This window comes from Bombus vosnesenskii, unplaced genomic scaffold (assembly GCF_011952255.1).
Source record: "Bombus vosnesenskii isolate JDL3184/JDL3185 unplaced genomic scaffold, Bvos_JDL3184-5_v1.1 scf7180000013272, whole genome shotgun sequence".
Taxonomy (NCBI): Eukaryota; Metazoa; Arthropoda; class Insecta; order Hymenoptera; family Apidae; genus Bombus; species Bombus vosnesenskii.
In genome coordinates, this window is record NW_022882930.1 from 6882293 (window position 1) to 6898279 (window position 15987).

General features: G+C 36.2%; 1 protein-coding gene across 4 annotated transcripts in view; it reads right to left on the reverse strand.

The window, feature by feature from the left end:
- Positions 1–12653, reverse strand: part of LOC117231209 (nephrin) — a 483663-nt gene extending 471010 nt beyond the window's left edge. For 2 of the 4 annotated variants that reach the window (XR_004492918.1, XM_033489406.1), the window contains exon 1: positions 11203–12652. Coding sequence is in view for 3 of the 4 variants with exons in the window: in XM_033489406.1 (XP_033345297.1) it covers positions 11203–11284 (82 nt within the window). In the remaining variant the exon portion in view is untranslated. Of the gene's footprint in view, positions 1–11202 lie in introns of all 4 variants that reach the window. The other 2 variants (XM_033489407.1, XM_033489408.1) reach the window with 1 other exon arrangement.
- Between the last annotated feature and the right edge of the window lie 3334 nt (positions 12654–15987).

Genomic DNA, 15987 nt, shown 5'->3' on the forward strand with positions numbered 1-15987 from the left:
ACTCGGGCTAATCTCTACGAACGTTCGCTTCGCGTTCGTCCTGAAGTTCTTTTGGTGTAGGTGAATTTATGGACAGATCGCTCGATGACTATACTCTCGTTCTATATTTGCTCGTTTTTCCGAAACGCACGTTTACGTGGATCATGGCACGATGAGTTTTGAAGAACGCTGACTATCATCGAGAAACGAAATTGAAGCAATCCGTTGGATCGGTCGAATGTTCGCGCCGAGTATCGTTTTACGGTGGCAATCGACGAGATATGATGGGAAACTCGCGAATGTTTGGTATACTAAGTAGCTCGTTTCCTTGCTGACCATCGTTAAGCTTTCTCGTTGGAAGTGAAACTATGTCTGGTGAAAAAGTAGCTTTTAAATAGCCAGGATGGGGTCTCTGTGATTAATTGCGAAACGAGCAAGTTAATCGTAGGGTGATTATTAATCACTGCTTTAAGCGCAGCTTTGAACAAATATGTAGTTTGGAAAAATAATTTAGGAATAGTCGCGTAGACTATTTTTAAAAGATATTTCAAAAGATTTCCAAATTTTTTATAAGTATATCTTTATAAGATTATAAGTATATTTTTATAAGATATTTTAAAGTATTTCCAAAAGATATTTTTCAAAATATTTGTCCATAAAATTTTGATGAAAATTAATACTTCAACCTGTGACAAGAGAATTTAATTAGAATTAATATCACTTTGTTCATAGGATGTCTACACGATCGTTATAAAATAAGGTTTAGTAACGTACAGTGTAATAAAACAACATAACTTATGTCGACTTGTGGTTCGTCTTGTAATAATAACGAATACTAAAAAAGATAGCGGTTGTTCTAGAAAATGAAAAGGTATGATATTCAATACTTTCTAAATATTTAAATTCGGGACACTCTCGAAAACGAGCTTCCTCTTTCCCAGAATATCTTAAACGGGAATATTTTAGAACGAATACTTTATCTACCAAAAATATTACTTGCACAAAATCCTCGATATTTCTCAATTTCCTTAAATCATCGAAAATCAAGATTTTATAAATTAAAAATTGGAGAGGAAGATAAATGGTATACTGTTCGTGATTGTCAGTCGCATTGAAAATAATTCGGCAAGACGAAAAGAAAAGAACGATGGAGTTTCATCTATTTGAAGTCAGAACGAGTCTCGTAAATTGATACCGACGAAAATTCGGGGGAAATATTAAAATTTCATTGTATTCTCCGTTGAAGTTTGCGCCTCCGCTCCGATCTCGTTGCACTTTTACTTCCTTTCGGAGTCGCTCTAATATTTTATAGGGTTTCCTCCTTGCACTCTTCGAAATAAATATCTAGCCGCCAGCGCGATATTAAATTTGCGGTTTCATACTGTCTCGTTTTTATTTAACTAGACATAGCACGTCAAATCCGTTGACTCTACTGAATATTTTACTAACAAAATTTCCCTGTTTTCCCATCGAATCTTACGTTACAAAAAGCCAGCGACATTTCAAAGTAAAAGCAGACGTGTTCACATTTATTTCAACGTAAATATATTTAAATTCGAGCGGAACTAAAACCGAGGAGAATAACAAATTTAACGATGTCAAATTGAAAAATACGATATTAAATGAAAATAATTAAAAGTCACACGCTTTCCCGTGTTTCACAGATATTTCAAACTAAACGAAAACCAAAGAAAATGAAATTCAATAATGAAATTATTGAAATTTATCGTTTATAAATGTCTCGCTGACAAATGCAAACTTTTAAATATCAAATTTAAAAGCTAATTCTTGACAAACTTGGCAGTTATAAATCAGACAGATGTTAACGAGGCAAACTGTGAAGCCAATAAAAATTGGAATATCCCGTCTGCAGATGAACGTTCGTTCTCGCACACCGATGAAACAACGTTCCGGTTGGCATGTTGCTATCACCGCGGAATTAATACGAATTTCCATAACTATTGGATGAGGTTATAGCAACTATACGTGTATCCGCATGTAATAGACGAGCGGTTAAACTATAGAAACTCGTTCGAACGGGCAGTAGTAGAACGCGTCTTTAGTTTTACCTACGAATCATCCGGAAACAGAATGCCCTGTGATTTCGATCATGCATCGTGCAAATTCTCTTCGCCAAAACAATTCTTATTTGATATTTTTACAAATTTTTAGGATCAGGATTATTTTTAGGATAATTTGCCTAGTAAAACATTTTTTAAATTTTTATCTTTAGAAAAGATCGATCTGTTCTAGGAATTTTAGCGATATTTTAATCGAATCGAATCTTATTTTACAGATCATAATCGATAGAATTTAATATTAGAATTTAAAATGTTTAGAAGGTAGTATTTTATTCTTGATGTTTGATTCTTTTCGTTCTTAAAACAGCTTTTCTCGATATACTGCGAGTATTTTGAACGATTCTCCATATACCAACTATATTTCAACCAGTCAATGTCTTTGGGAAATTTATGGGAGTTGGAATAACTAGAAACGTGTGCAACGTTGTTATGACTTGGAGGAAGTAAAAGACAGCGGGAGAATGGAAAGAAAGACAGGAAGAAATTCGAAGCGAAGTTCAATCTCGAAGAAGAATCAAGCAGATTACGGTCGAAACTTAAAGGAAGAGGAAGTTTCAGTGATAAATCACGATCAGAATTTCTCATACAGATCGCGTAACACTTCAGGGATCGTAATTTTTCTTGCACTATCGCGACGCCAAAATTTTATGGACAATTGAGTTTGATATCCTAAATTTTCGCGATCCAGCGTTTTTCAAACGTATGTATCTCGATCGTAATTTTATACACCGTATTCTGGCATACGATCGTCGAGTTGAACATCTTTTTGTCTATAAAATTTGTACGCAGCGCTTCAGCATTCTTCGAACATTTACATACATTGCTATCACGGTCGCCAGTATGCGTTAATACATTTTTTAACGTTCTCCATCGTCGATTTTTAACAATTACCATCTATACGATAATCTTGACAAAAATTTGAATTCCAAGTTATTATTCTGTCTTGGTTGAGAATCAGAAACAAGCTTTGAAACGAAGAAGTCTTCGTAAATTCTTAATCAAGAAAACTAAAATTTATTGCACGCAAGAGATGACTGGAAATTAACATAATCGTTTGTAACTTTCCTTTTGGTCACGAGCAACCTATTTCTTTGATTATAAAATTCTTCCATGTTATTTCTGGAACAGTTCGATTCTTAATGATCTTCGTTCTTAGAATTACTTAAAAATTATTCGTAAAGCACTCGAAAGTACTTCAACATTCAATAACCTTCGAGTGAGATCAAAGTTAATATTTTCATGTTCAATGTTAAAATAGCTTGGAAGCAAAGCAATGACCGCATAAATCGGCATAATCAATTCAAATTGCAACTTCCTCAGTTACGTGGTCTAATTTTACAATAGCAAACCTGGTATTCCAATTATAGAATTATCACATATTATTTCTACCAGACTCCAAGAGAAGAAGATTCCGATCGTTTAATAACCTATATTCGAGCTTCGATTTCCATCTAAAGCTTCCAATAACGAAACAAATTCGAAAACGAGTCAATCTCCGCGAATCCTCCCCGCCAAAGAGACGAAATTGATTTCCAACAAGAGATAAAAAGAAGGTAGACAAAAGAACGAAAAAAAGGAAATCTAATGGAACGGCTTTGTTCACAATTTTTCAATTTATCAACAAAGCTTGACTGCCCCGTCGAAATTTCAATTCGCCAAAGAGCCGAACATTGGGTCAAAGTTTGATCGGCATCGAGCCGGAAACAAGGACGCATGGCGCGAAATTCGCGACTCAAGCAACAAATTTTTCAACGTGCCACCGATAAATCACGAGATCGCGACGCGACGCCGGATCCACGAGTTTCGGACTGTCGTCGACGAATATTCGCGTTCGTCGAAATAATAGATGAAAATGAACGATGACGGACGGGAGAGAATATCAAAAATTAAGAATAAGAACTAGGAGACTATACATTTTTGTCGTCGTATTTGAATATTAAGTCAGAGTTGAGAAAACTGTAGATTCGAGGATGCACTTTTAAGAAGATCGTCTGGATGATAGTGTGTTTACTTTAATTAACGGCTATCACTTACTTCGACCTTAAATTTCGAAGGCTCGCCGTGTCATTTCCGACGCAGACGAAAAAAGAAAGTTCCCTTTTAAGGGAAGAGGAAAAATCGAGGAAACGTAACACACAGACGTAACTTTCTTAAGTCGGGTCTCTGTTCTTTGGAAGTGGAATTTCGAATCAACGGTGTCTCGATCTTTTAAATAAATTCCTGTTATCTGCCTGAATGTCGTTGCTTCTATTTTATTCGTCTCAAAGCGAATAACAGTCTTAATTACTATTACATTAGTTATTATTCGCGAATATAATTGGTGAATTTTTTGTGGAAAGGAGAAATAAGAAAAATACGCTTCGGTGAGTGAGAAATAAATACTCGCAGTTTGCTGCACTTTTCCAGTAATTTAGCCACGTTCTTAACGATTCTGGCCGAAAAAAAAGGAGACGTTGAAACTCGATACGCTTTCGTTAATTAACCGGGAATTTTTAAAAACCTTCGCGGTAAAGAGAAAAGATAACAAGAAATAACAATGATCCTGCAATTACATTTCTTTCGAAACGGTCACGCGAAAGAGAAAGTCCGTATCGAAATTAATTTTCAGATAAATTCCTCGCCTCTGTGCAGATAACGAGAGCTGGCAAATAAAACTTTCATTCCGCGACTAAACAGCGAACGAACTTCAGACAAACAAACAAACACCTTCGTCGTTCTTTCTCTACGCGAATCTCGATACACAGCCGCTATTTTTCACCGGTAGAAAACATCGGCTAAATCTACAAAAGATAAGAGCGAACACGAGATACGATTTACACGGCAATCGAAACTCGGCGGCGGCGCCATATTTTAACAAGAAAATCGATCGCTGGCAACGAAAAACCATGAAAAAGGAAGAGGAACGAACCACGTGGAAGCAACAAACGATCGACAAAGATACCTTTGATAACAACCTTTTAAAGGCTATGGATGAGATTTCTCCCTGTGGCAATTTTTTTCTGTTCATATTATTCACCTGATCGTCGTTGTGTTATTTGTAATTACCGCAAACGGTAACTTTCCTATTTTGCGTATAATAGGGAATAACATTAAGACAATTAACTCCCATTTGTTCCACCTTTTTTATTTGATTTTTCAAATAAAGAAATCCACCGATATACAGGGTGGTTGGTAACTGGTGGCACAAGCGGAAAGGGGGTGATCCTACGCGAAAAAAGAAGTCGAAAATATAGGATAAAAATTTTCCGTTCGAGGCTTTGTTTTCGAGAAAATCGACTTGGAATTTTCGCTCGGTACGCGTGCACTTTATCGCGTTTCGTTATAACGGATCTCACTGTAGATCGATGTCTCGATGGAAAAATTAAAAAAAAAAAAATTAAAAAAAATTTTTTTACCAACCACTCTGTATAGTAAATAGTACACGAGAGTGTATTTTGAGCAGTAGATTTTGAACGATTTTACACTCGTCTGTACGATCAATTTCATACGCAACAACGTAATAACAAAGCTGAAACATCGAAAACTGTATGAGATCTCGATGTTCCAATGTGTTTTATTCTCTTTGCCGGTTCTTTCGCAAACATTCGATTCGCATAAACTGGGGCGCTTTTTCCATTTGGCGGGACCAAGGACTTGGCTCTGTAAGAGAATCGTACAAATAACAACCGCAACCTTTTTTGTGAGTACGCCGTAATGATGTATAAATAGAGACCGCTTTGTAATTAATATTCTTTCCTACGAACAACTCGACCTGGTGACCATTGCGCCAGCATCTGTACGTGTAACATGCAGCGAACAATAACGTCGACCTTTTTAATATTTTCTCGTACAGACCGACCGGCTAAAGGCTGATTCTCGTTTTTCGAGCGCGGCGAAAGGAAAACGCGTGCATCGTGTCTGCACGGCCAGCTTCTTTTTTAATTCCGCTTGGAACGACGTCGAACACGCCGGAAAGGAGTATCAACCTGTCTCGTCCGGAGCACCAACGACAAGGAACGGTTCGATCTCTTCGGCTTTCGTTCCACTCCCAACGTTTGCTTCGAATCACCAGAGGAATTATTAAACGAGACTGCCTGGTATTATCATTGGCAGTGCGCCTGTTATCGTTCTATTTTCTTGTACTTCGTCTTTATCGTTCTATCATTCGTTACCATTTCGTGTACGTTGCGTTCGCTGCGTACGTTTTCGCTCTGAAGGTTTATTTGGTGAGAGAAAGAAGATTCGAGGATTTGTAAGTTACGAGTTGTAACAGATACTTAAATAAGTTAGATAATTGTTTACTGTTCGTTGGTCGTTTATTATTCCAAGAGTTTGACGCTCTTTGTCATTTAGTATTCGCGTCTATCAGTCATCGGTTTTATAGATTATAAGCTAACGATGAAAGAATAGCGTTTATCGTTACTATATATCAACAATAAGTGTATTACGACTACTTGAAGAGTTTTACGACAGTCTTATCGTTATACGACGAACGTAGATTTTAAACCATTGACTATACCATACTGACATCATACTATCAATTAAAAGAAATATAAATCGATGAACGATCGTACAAGTATGGCATATGAATGAGGTAAAGTAATATTTGAGAAAATAATCGACTGAAAAGCAACGTTTTTTTTTTTTTAGACAGAGAACAATATTTCATTAAAATAGTATAACGGAAAAAACGACACAAAGTATAGGTAAAAGAATATAATAAAGTGCGACGTAATAATATCGTAATAATAACGAAATTAAAAATTTGACAAAGACCATTCTTATTACGAACCGTTCGATTATAAACGAAAAATGACGGTCCTGTGGTAAACTATATCCTAAATTTAAAGGTCCTCGTATCCTCCCTCGGCCCGAACTACTCGTATAAAATATCGCGTTCGGGAATATTTAGTCAGCAATTTATCCTGAAAGGTATTTAAGTTCGATGTAATTCCCGAAACGATTTAATATACATCGAGCAAACCTATTTCAATTTTAAATCTCGTAACGCTTACATCCCTTTTCCGTGGCGTTTGCTCCGTGAGTTTTAATATTTCCGGATATTCTCAGCCTCGGTGCATCCTTTCGAAATTCCCAACCGTGAAGAGGAAAATCCGCAAGAAGAAGCATCCTTCTCTTCTTCGTTTTTATTTCCACGAAACGTGGTGATCTCTTTAATTCTGCGCGACCCATCGGGTTTTCCTGCTCCGTGCCATCCGCCAAATTAGGTAATTACAACCGGCTACCCAGTAAAAATCAGATGGTAACGAAATTCAGAATCGGAATACGCTAATCCCGACCTCCAGAGAAATCGAGGGAAATATGAAAATCGTCGGACGCGGCGGCAAAAAGGGAAATGAGAAAAAAATGGAGAAGGTGAGAAAGAAGAGATAGAAGACGAACCGGCTTCGAAAATCTCATCTCTGAATTACATCGTCTCCGTTGGCACGTTCGTCCTCGGTCAGGGAACCTCGCGCTGCAATTGTAATTCGTTCTGGTCGAAGATACGAGCGCACCCTCTCTCAAGAGAAAGAAAAGGAGAAAGATGCGAAAAAGGAAAAATAATGGAGGAAGAAGAGCGGGAAAAAAATCGTGAAATTTTGTCGAGTACGTTATAGAAAATGTGAAACTCGAAAAGCTTCGTGCGCGAGACACGAGGTGAAAATTCGCGATACGAACGTAACTTTCCGCGTACGCCTCGTTTGTTTCCATACAACTCCGTATATAATTGGAACGACAGCTTTCCAATGTTTAACATCATTGGGAGAACCGATCGAATGACAAACCGAGCAATTTAATGTGGATTCATGGCGATCAATTAACGAATCGATCCCCTGATTAAATGCACGTCGCGTCTTCCGGTTAATTAGCCGCTATGACGCGTTTACAGAATTATGAGGAAATAGTTCTACGGTAGATTACCTCGTATCCGATCCTTGCTTAACCAATCTCCGCCTTAACTGACCACATTTTCGTTCAGAGATCGTTCCGTGTTAGTTATATCATTCGTGGTTCACCATGTCTATGGTAAAAAATATTAATGGTGTATATACAGGGTGGTTGGTAACTGGTGGTACAAGCGGAAAGGGGGTGATTCTACGCGAAAAAAGAAGTCGAAAATATAGAATAAAAAAAATTTTTTTTTAATTTTTCCATCGAGACAACGATCTACAGTGAGATCCGTTATAACGAGACGCGATAAAGTGCGCGCGTACCGAGCCAAAATTCAAAGTCGATTTTCTCGAAAACAAAGCCTCGAACGAAAAATTTTTATTCTATATTTTCGACTTCTTTTTTCGCGTAGAATCACCCCCTTTCCGCTTGTACCACCAGTTACCAACCACCCCCATATTATTTTGTCGCATTTATTCAGCTAAGGTTTTACACAAACCATTTCGCTAGATATATTTTATCGTCTCTAACGAATATTGAAATATTTGAGATAATGAAGCAACAGAGTAGCGGTTTGTTCTAAGAAATTTGTTAAGGTGTAATTTATCATATTATTCAAGTTCACGTATGTCGGAACTATAGAGCGTACATACCTCTCGTTCACAACGGTAATAAAATATCTTTTGACGTGCGAGATTCAGGACGTGTGATAAATCATCTCTCGAATTGTCAAATCAACCTTACCCTCTGCTCGAATACAAAACGTCGTCTATCGATAGTAAAACACGCATATTTTCAGGATCAATCACAGAATCACACCCAAGTCTCGCTTCCGGAAAGAAATAACATGAAATACCCTTCTCGAAAAATTTGGAGAATACAAATTGGAGAGATGTATACATACGGTACCAAGGGAAATATAATATCCAGATATTTTATTAAAAATTATTCAAATTCCTGTGAACGATCCAATCTATAAAATCTTTATGAAAAATTACACTTTGGTAGTTCCAGCATCAAACCTTTTCCTACTAATTCTCGAATTCTTAAACATCTATCATATGTAAACGTAAGCCAAAGTACAAAAAAATATCAACATTCTCCTCGAGATTAGAAATGATTTTACCAACCCCTTTTACGTTTTTCATCTTCTCCATAATACTGTACGTATTGCGACTGGCAAAAACAAATCGCGTTGTTCGTTTACAAGCTATCAAGTCCCGAAAGGGAGACACTGGTACGCGATAAACAACGAAAATCCGTATAAGCTTTATGCAAATAATAACGAAACGAGAGGAGAAGGAGCGAGAGAGAAGGGAAAAAAAGTGGGGAGAAAAACAAAAATTCGATCCACATTCGTCGTGGACACGAGGTCGTGGTTCCATTTATCGAGTGATTGGTCAGCTGAATGATTGGATGGCCGCCTTTTGGCGCAATTTTGCCAGATCCAATTCCCGCCGTGTATTTTCTTTATCGCACCCGAGCTTCAATCGGTTGAGTTTCCGTGCGCGAGAACCGTTTGCCCTGGACTTCGTCTATGCATGCTAGTTGGAAATCAGGTTCAACGCCTAATTGCTCCTCAAAAAGGTTCTCATCGAAATAATTAAGCCAAAGTGAGAGCTTAATAACTTAACGAGCGCGTGGACGTTTCTTCTCTTCTCTTCCCTTTATTTCTTCCTTTCTTTCTCGTTCGACCTTTTTTTTCTGACAGAATTTAGCGTAATTTCGAGGCAAGTATAACAAAAGACTTCCACGAAGGTTTATCCCGCGTCGTGATACCAGCGTCGCGTGCTACGAAATAGTTTCCATTGATTCTGAAGTAGTTGCTAGTTATCTGGTTTTTGTTCTTTTTTGTAGTCCTTATTTATATCCTTTGGAAAATAACGTTTCGACAACCTTCGACAAAGCGTCGACTTTTATGGTACGCTCTGAGTCTTCCTAGAATAGCGTTGAACACGTCCCTTTTCAAATTGAATTGAAAAATTGCCAACTTTTAATAAACGTTTGAAATGTAACTACGTATTTCCTAGATTCTTTTGCGCGAATTAATATCCCTAGTGGAACTTTACACGGCGCAAATCGCAAGTTATCGAAGTTAATAAATTCTCTTGCATAACACTCATAAGGTTGGTAATAAAACAGACCAAGTTATGCATGTAGCTTTTACAAGTTATAAGACAGCTGATTATTTTATTCGGTGTAAAATTGTAGAATTGGAAAAAATGAAGTTTGTACCTTGTAACCTCTAACTGATATTATTCACTGGTGAATTATTGTGCAATAGGATCCTGGTAAAGTGTATACTCATAGTTTATATTCGTAATATAAGAGAACATAAGGGAGAATCCAAGGGAGAAAAGATATAACCTATTGTAAAGAAATTAATATTTGCTTTGTAATAGTAGATATTTACGCTGATGATCGGATACTAAAGGTAAGAATATTATTTAACACGAATATGTAGCGAAAATGATACATGTGTCAAGGCACGTGTTCAAATTGTTCAAATGTTTGTCGCGCAGTAGATTCAGCATTCAATTCAATGATAATTCGCTTAGCAGTTAACGTATTAAAAGATTCTTACTGAAAAATCGAAAATTGAAAGAATCGTGAAATTCATTTTCTTGGCGTATGAACGCAGATATATGATTGTAAAGAATTCGATTACTATGGACTATGAAAACACTTATGTTCGTTCTATAAAATTTCTGATCATTTTACTTTGTGTCCGTATCTTGTTTGCAATTGAGAAACGGAATATTTTATATTTGTATCATAATTAATACCTAAAAATAGAAGAAAAGGAGGAAGAAGTGCTGGTTTCAGTTACTTTTTTAGACACTGCTAATTATTCCCTAGACACGACGCTTAATATACCGCCATTTTTAATTGTACACGATCCGCGCCAAAAGTATTAAAAATAGTAAAAGAAGAAGAATTAAAGGAGGTAGCTTATTTTACTAAAATATCGCTAATTTCTCCTATATAGATACAACACTTAATATAACGCCATTTTCAATTTCCAAGACTCACATCGAATGTATTAAAAGTAATAAAAAAAAAAGAATAAAAAAATATAGTTTTCAGTTAATTTGTTAAAATATTGCAGATTTTTTTATTAAACTATCCTACACCTTTTCAAATTTCGAAATATATAGCAATGAGAACTTTTAGCTTTTTTCCTATCCGCGAATTTCACCATACGTGCGCCGACAACGATTTCACGATTTATCGAAAATCGTTTGAGAACTATCTACAATTGAACACTTACCTTTCACAATGGTCGCAGTGGAAAAAATGGTGAAAATCAGGATCAGCCTCATCGGTGACAGTTTCATTCCGTACTCCTTCATGGTTAGAACGAATCCGCTACAGGAACATAGATGAACACACCGAACACGATAGAACGTATGTAAACACAGAATGGTCCATCCACTCGCACACCGAACGCGTATATTTACCTCGTTCTAGAAAATAAGTCACTTCACAGTTTACACGCACAGTACACCTTCGTTATTTATCGTGAGATCGACATTGAAATGTTCGCTGTGGAACAACGAATATCAACATAAATCGATTGCACGCTCGATACCCGCATTTAACCTTGCATTTAAGAAGTACGTATTTCCAATGAGCACGTAACTTCTTCGACGATATCCTTGTTTCGCACAGATATCACTTGACCAGTTGTTTACCACCAAACCGAAGTGCTATCACGTATACAAAACACAAATATCGCGACAAATCGTCATCTGTTAGTATTTCTCTTTACGTTTAACCTTTCGTCTTTTTCACATAACACTTTTCTCGATCCTTCACTTTCTTTCAATTCGAATTCAATTCGAAATGAACGTTGAGACGTAACGCGTCACTATGTTCGAGAGTCGGTAGCGCTATTGCGATCGAAAAGTTTGATAATCGTGATGAAGCGTGTCTGATTGGCTGAGAGATAATCGAAAGGAAAAGATCACATCCAGAACGATCTCTCGAAAGAATCGTGTACCGTGCGATGTCAAGAAACAATGTTTCTGTAGCAACCGACGGGAACACGCACTCTGCCGGCTTATAAATTACAAACGCCTTTGTCGCTGCTTTCTCGGTGCACTTTTTCCTCTCGACACGCTCGAAACGTAATCATATCCGACAGCAGGACGTCATACGAATAGTATGGAAGCTCGCGATCGACGCGTTCGAGAGATCGATCAATCAGGGTGGTGGGGGAGGCAGGGGAGAGTTAAACTGCACCGCGAGTCCACTTGTAACAGGTGAATTGTCAAAGGACGCGGAATCACTACGTTCAAATTCGTCGACCGTCGACAGCTCCGAAACCAGTATCACTCGATGGAGTATCCACGCGAGAATCAGCTTTATTTCTCGGCCTCTGTCGTTCGTTTCTGAACACGAACATCGATGACACCGATCGCACCCTTATTTTTGCCGGTTTCCATTCACGCTCGTTGTTTTTCCTTCCTAATCTCGTGCTCCGTCGTTGTCAATCTTCCAACGATCTTCTATTATTTCGTTTCCCGTGCGCGTCACTTATTACACGTCGAGAAACAACGTGGCAATTCGCGTTATCACTTGTAATCTAAGGGCGGCCGCTACGAACACGTACTCATCACTGGATCGCGCGACGATGAAATAAAACTCGGCATGTACCACCGCACACCTACGCGGGAGTGTGAACACTGTGGAATTGCTCGAAAGGGAAGGAGGCCTCTGCCCCCGCAGAGATCCACGGAGATTGCCGAGCGAAGCCGAGCAGCCACGAACGAACCGACGATCAGCATCCAACTGCACCTCCCAACCCCTACTGCCTGTGAGCGCAGTGCGCACGCAAAGCACTTGACACGATGAGGATGAGAAGAACAACGCAGATGCGGAAAATCGACGGAAAACGTCGTCAAGATACCGTGGATCCTACGGGCAGAGGGTGAACCGATTGTTTGGATCCTCCGTTCACCTTCGCTGCTCCTGCAATCTTTTCGAACTGTCTATCTGTACACAGAGAAAAGTATCGCTTTTCAAGTGAAACGTATATGCGCACCATATAAATAACTGGACGAGTTACACGAAGAATGGAAAATATAAATATAACGCAGAGAATGACTACGAGTTTATCGATAACAGAAAAAACAGAGGAGCAGAAATGATTAGATAGAAAATGTAGTGAAGATGAATTTAAAGATCATGTCATGTCAAGAATGTAAAAAAATTACAATAGCAAGAGAAGTAATTTTAGAAAATATTGATATAGATTTCAGTTAACGCAAAAACTATATAGACTTTCTTTCTTCTTTTTTGAAAATATTACATGTTTCTGAAGTATTAATACATATTAATTTGAATATTCTCTACTATCAGGTATTTTATAACTAATATATTACGCTCTTTTGCCTTTGTACAATTAGTTGTTTACATCTAATGATTATTTATATAAAGGTACAAATTCTTTATAATAAGGATCGTCTTACAAGCATGATTTTTTATTTAAATAAAATTAGTTATTGATCTTTTTGAAATGCAGTTTCAAGTATATTACACGCAGGACTGTTTAATAAATTCTGTAGTACAATGTAGCTTTCCAAATGAACGCTGTCCAGTTGTGTCACCCGGTATAAGGTCTAATTCAACATCTGGTGTGCATACGTGCACACAAGCAGTGCAGAATTTAATAAACAAACTTCTGGTTTCAATCTATGTATATCCTAAACTTTCACAGAAAAATTATTCATTTTTTAACCAGATTATAACCAGCTACTTTTCTTTCTTCAATTTACATTCAACAACGTAATATAGGAATTGTAGAGAACTAAATTACAAAAACGTAATTGAAATTCCAACAACTTGTATCTTTTAAGGAACGTAAATTAAACTGTAACCCAGAAGCCACAGTATAAAATATATCCTTTATTCAACAAGATATTCGATCTTGCAATGAAAGTGTTTTCCATTTTGCAGATACAGTGATGACATTTTAAAATACCAAAAATTTATTTTACTTAAGAACTTGGAGAAAAAAGAAAACGGAATATAATTGCATTACATTTTATATAAACGTCCTATATTTCGGAAAACAACGAATATATTCGTGTAATAACAATATTCCAATATTATTTTAAGCAATGCAATTTATTAATAAATGGATGCAATGCAAATAAGCATCAAATATTTGAAACGGAAATTTAATAAAGTAACATCTTCTATTAATTGCTTGATATCAATGATGTGAATAATTCGGAAAATATTAATTATCTTAAATACGCAAATACATAATCCTTTATATATATTCCTTTAAATATATTCAATCGAGAAATAAATATTTCAGCCAAGAAGATTAAAGTTTGTTTCTCCCTTTTTCTCTCTTTCTCGACAGGCATTTATCTATCTTAACTACAAATCATTCGCTGCTTGTAACTTTTCAAAAAGAACAAGATGAGAGTTTTCAAGCCACCTGCTGCAAGGTAATAATTATCAGATGCACACAAAGTGCATTGTTTCTAGAAATGAAAATGTAACAAGCCGTCCCCAGAGATTCTAATATTATATTACAAAATACTGTAATATTGTAAGTGATCTATGATTCTAAAAGTCTTCGTCATTTTATCACTCGATACATTTTATTATCAATCATTTCAATTTGTACTCCATGTTTTTAGAGTTATAAATAAATATTATAGTTCTAAATAATTCATAACTTTTATCTAAAAATTTTTAATTAATTCAGTTGTCTTTAAGTTTAGTATTTGGTTATTAGTTAAAAGCAAAAGTGTTTCTTTTTATTTATTTTGGAGACTTTACTGCGACTCTCAAAACTTCTATTTTTATTTATAAATCGATTTTATTCGTTGCTTTAACTGAAGTAATTTAGTTTAGCCTGACAATAATTGAATTCCATATTTTGTTATAAAGGGCAGACAAGTTGAAACAAACAATGATATCTCCACTCGTCTTTAAAAGTTTATATTTTAAATAAATAAATCAATGAGAATATATTAGCGACAAAATTCAGAATGTTTCCCTTTATTGTTATCTTTATTTACAATATTCATAGAGCAATCTTTTTATGGCAAAGATCAATAAAAAGTTACAACCTACGAGAAATCATCGATAATCCAAATCGTCGATTTTTTTTGTAAAATTTACATTTCACGTATTTGAACACAGATCTTTGAATATTCGTGTATAAAAGAGCAAATCTTCATTTCGAGAACAAAAAAAAGAAAAAACGTACGCCAGTGGCAGTTCGCATATCCTCTAGGTTCTACATCACAATCAACGTGTGTTATAACTTGAACAATACAAAATCCACGCGTGATAATTATCTCCTGTGACTGGTACATCGTTATTTGGAAAGGAGGGTGATAGAACAATACGATAAGCGTATTATATAGAATATATATTACGTTTACAAATACAGGATGTTTCACAAGATGTGAAATATTCAAAAAATGAGAACACTCGATTAAAAAGATTTTTTCTACGATAAAATTTTAATAGGAATAAATATTTAGATAATAAATACGATTTACAATGTCGTAGTTGCGATAAGAGTGATACAAAAAGATATTCATTTTCTGAGATTACAAATTTGTAAAAAATTTTACGAGAGAATCAATATATCCATATTGTAGAAGATAATGATTTTTGTACGTATATATACACGAATGTACATAAATAAAGAAAATGTTCGTGAAAGTAATATGAAATGAAAACAATGCTTGTCGTAAGTCGATTTTTATTTCAAATTGCTACAAATTGCTATGTCCTACGCGTTTATCTTCCGTTTCGATGGAGATCTTTACAGACAGAGAAAATTTCAGACTTGTTGAAAACCTTCGTTTTTAAATATTTAATACATATCGCTGCTAAAATCTCGAATTCGAAAAGTATTGAATCGTATAACTCTTATTACAAACGTGCGAATTAGGTCAGAGATCTCTCATTTTCTAAACATATCGTATCTTAATGAACACCCTACGTATACAGGGTGAGTCTTTTATCAGTCGTCACTCGGTTCTAAATTCTCCTACCATTCACGTAGGACCGCGTGCTT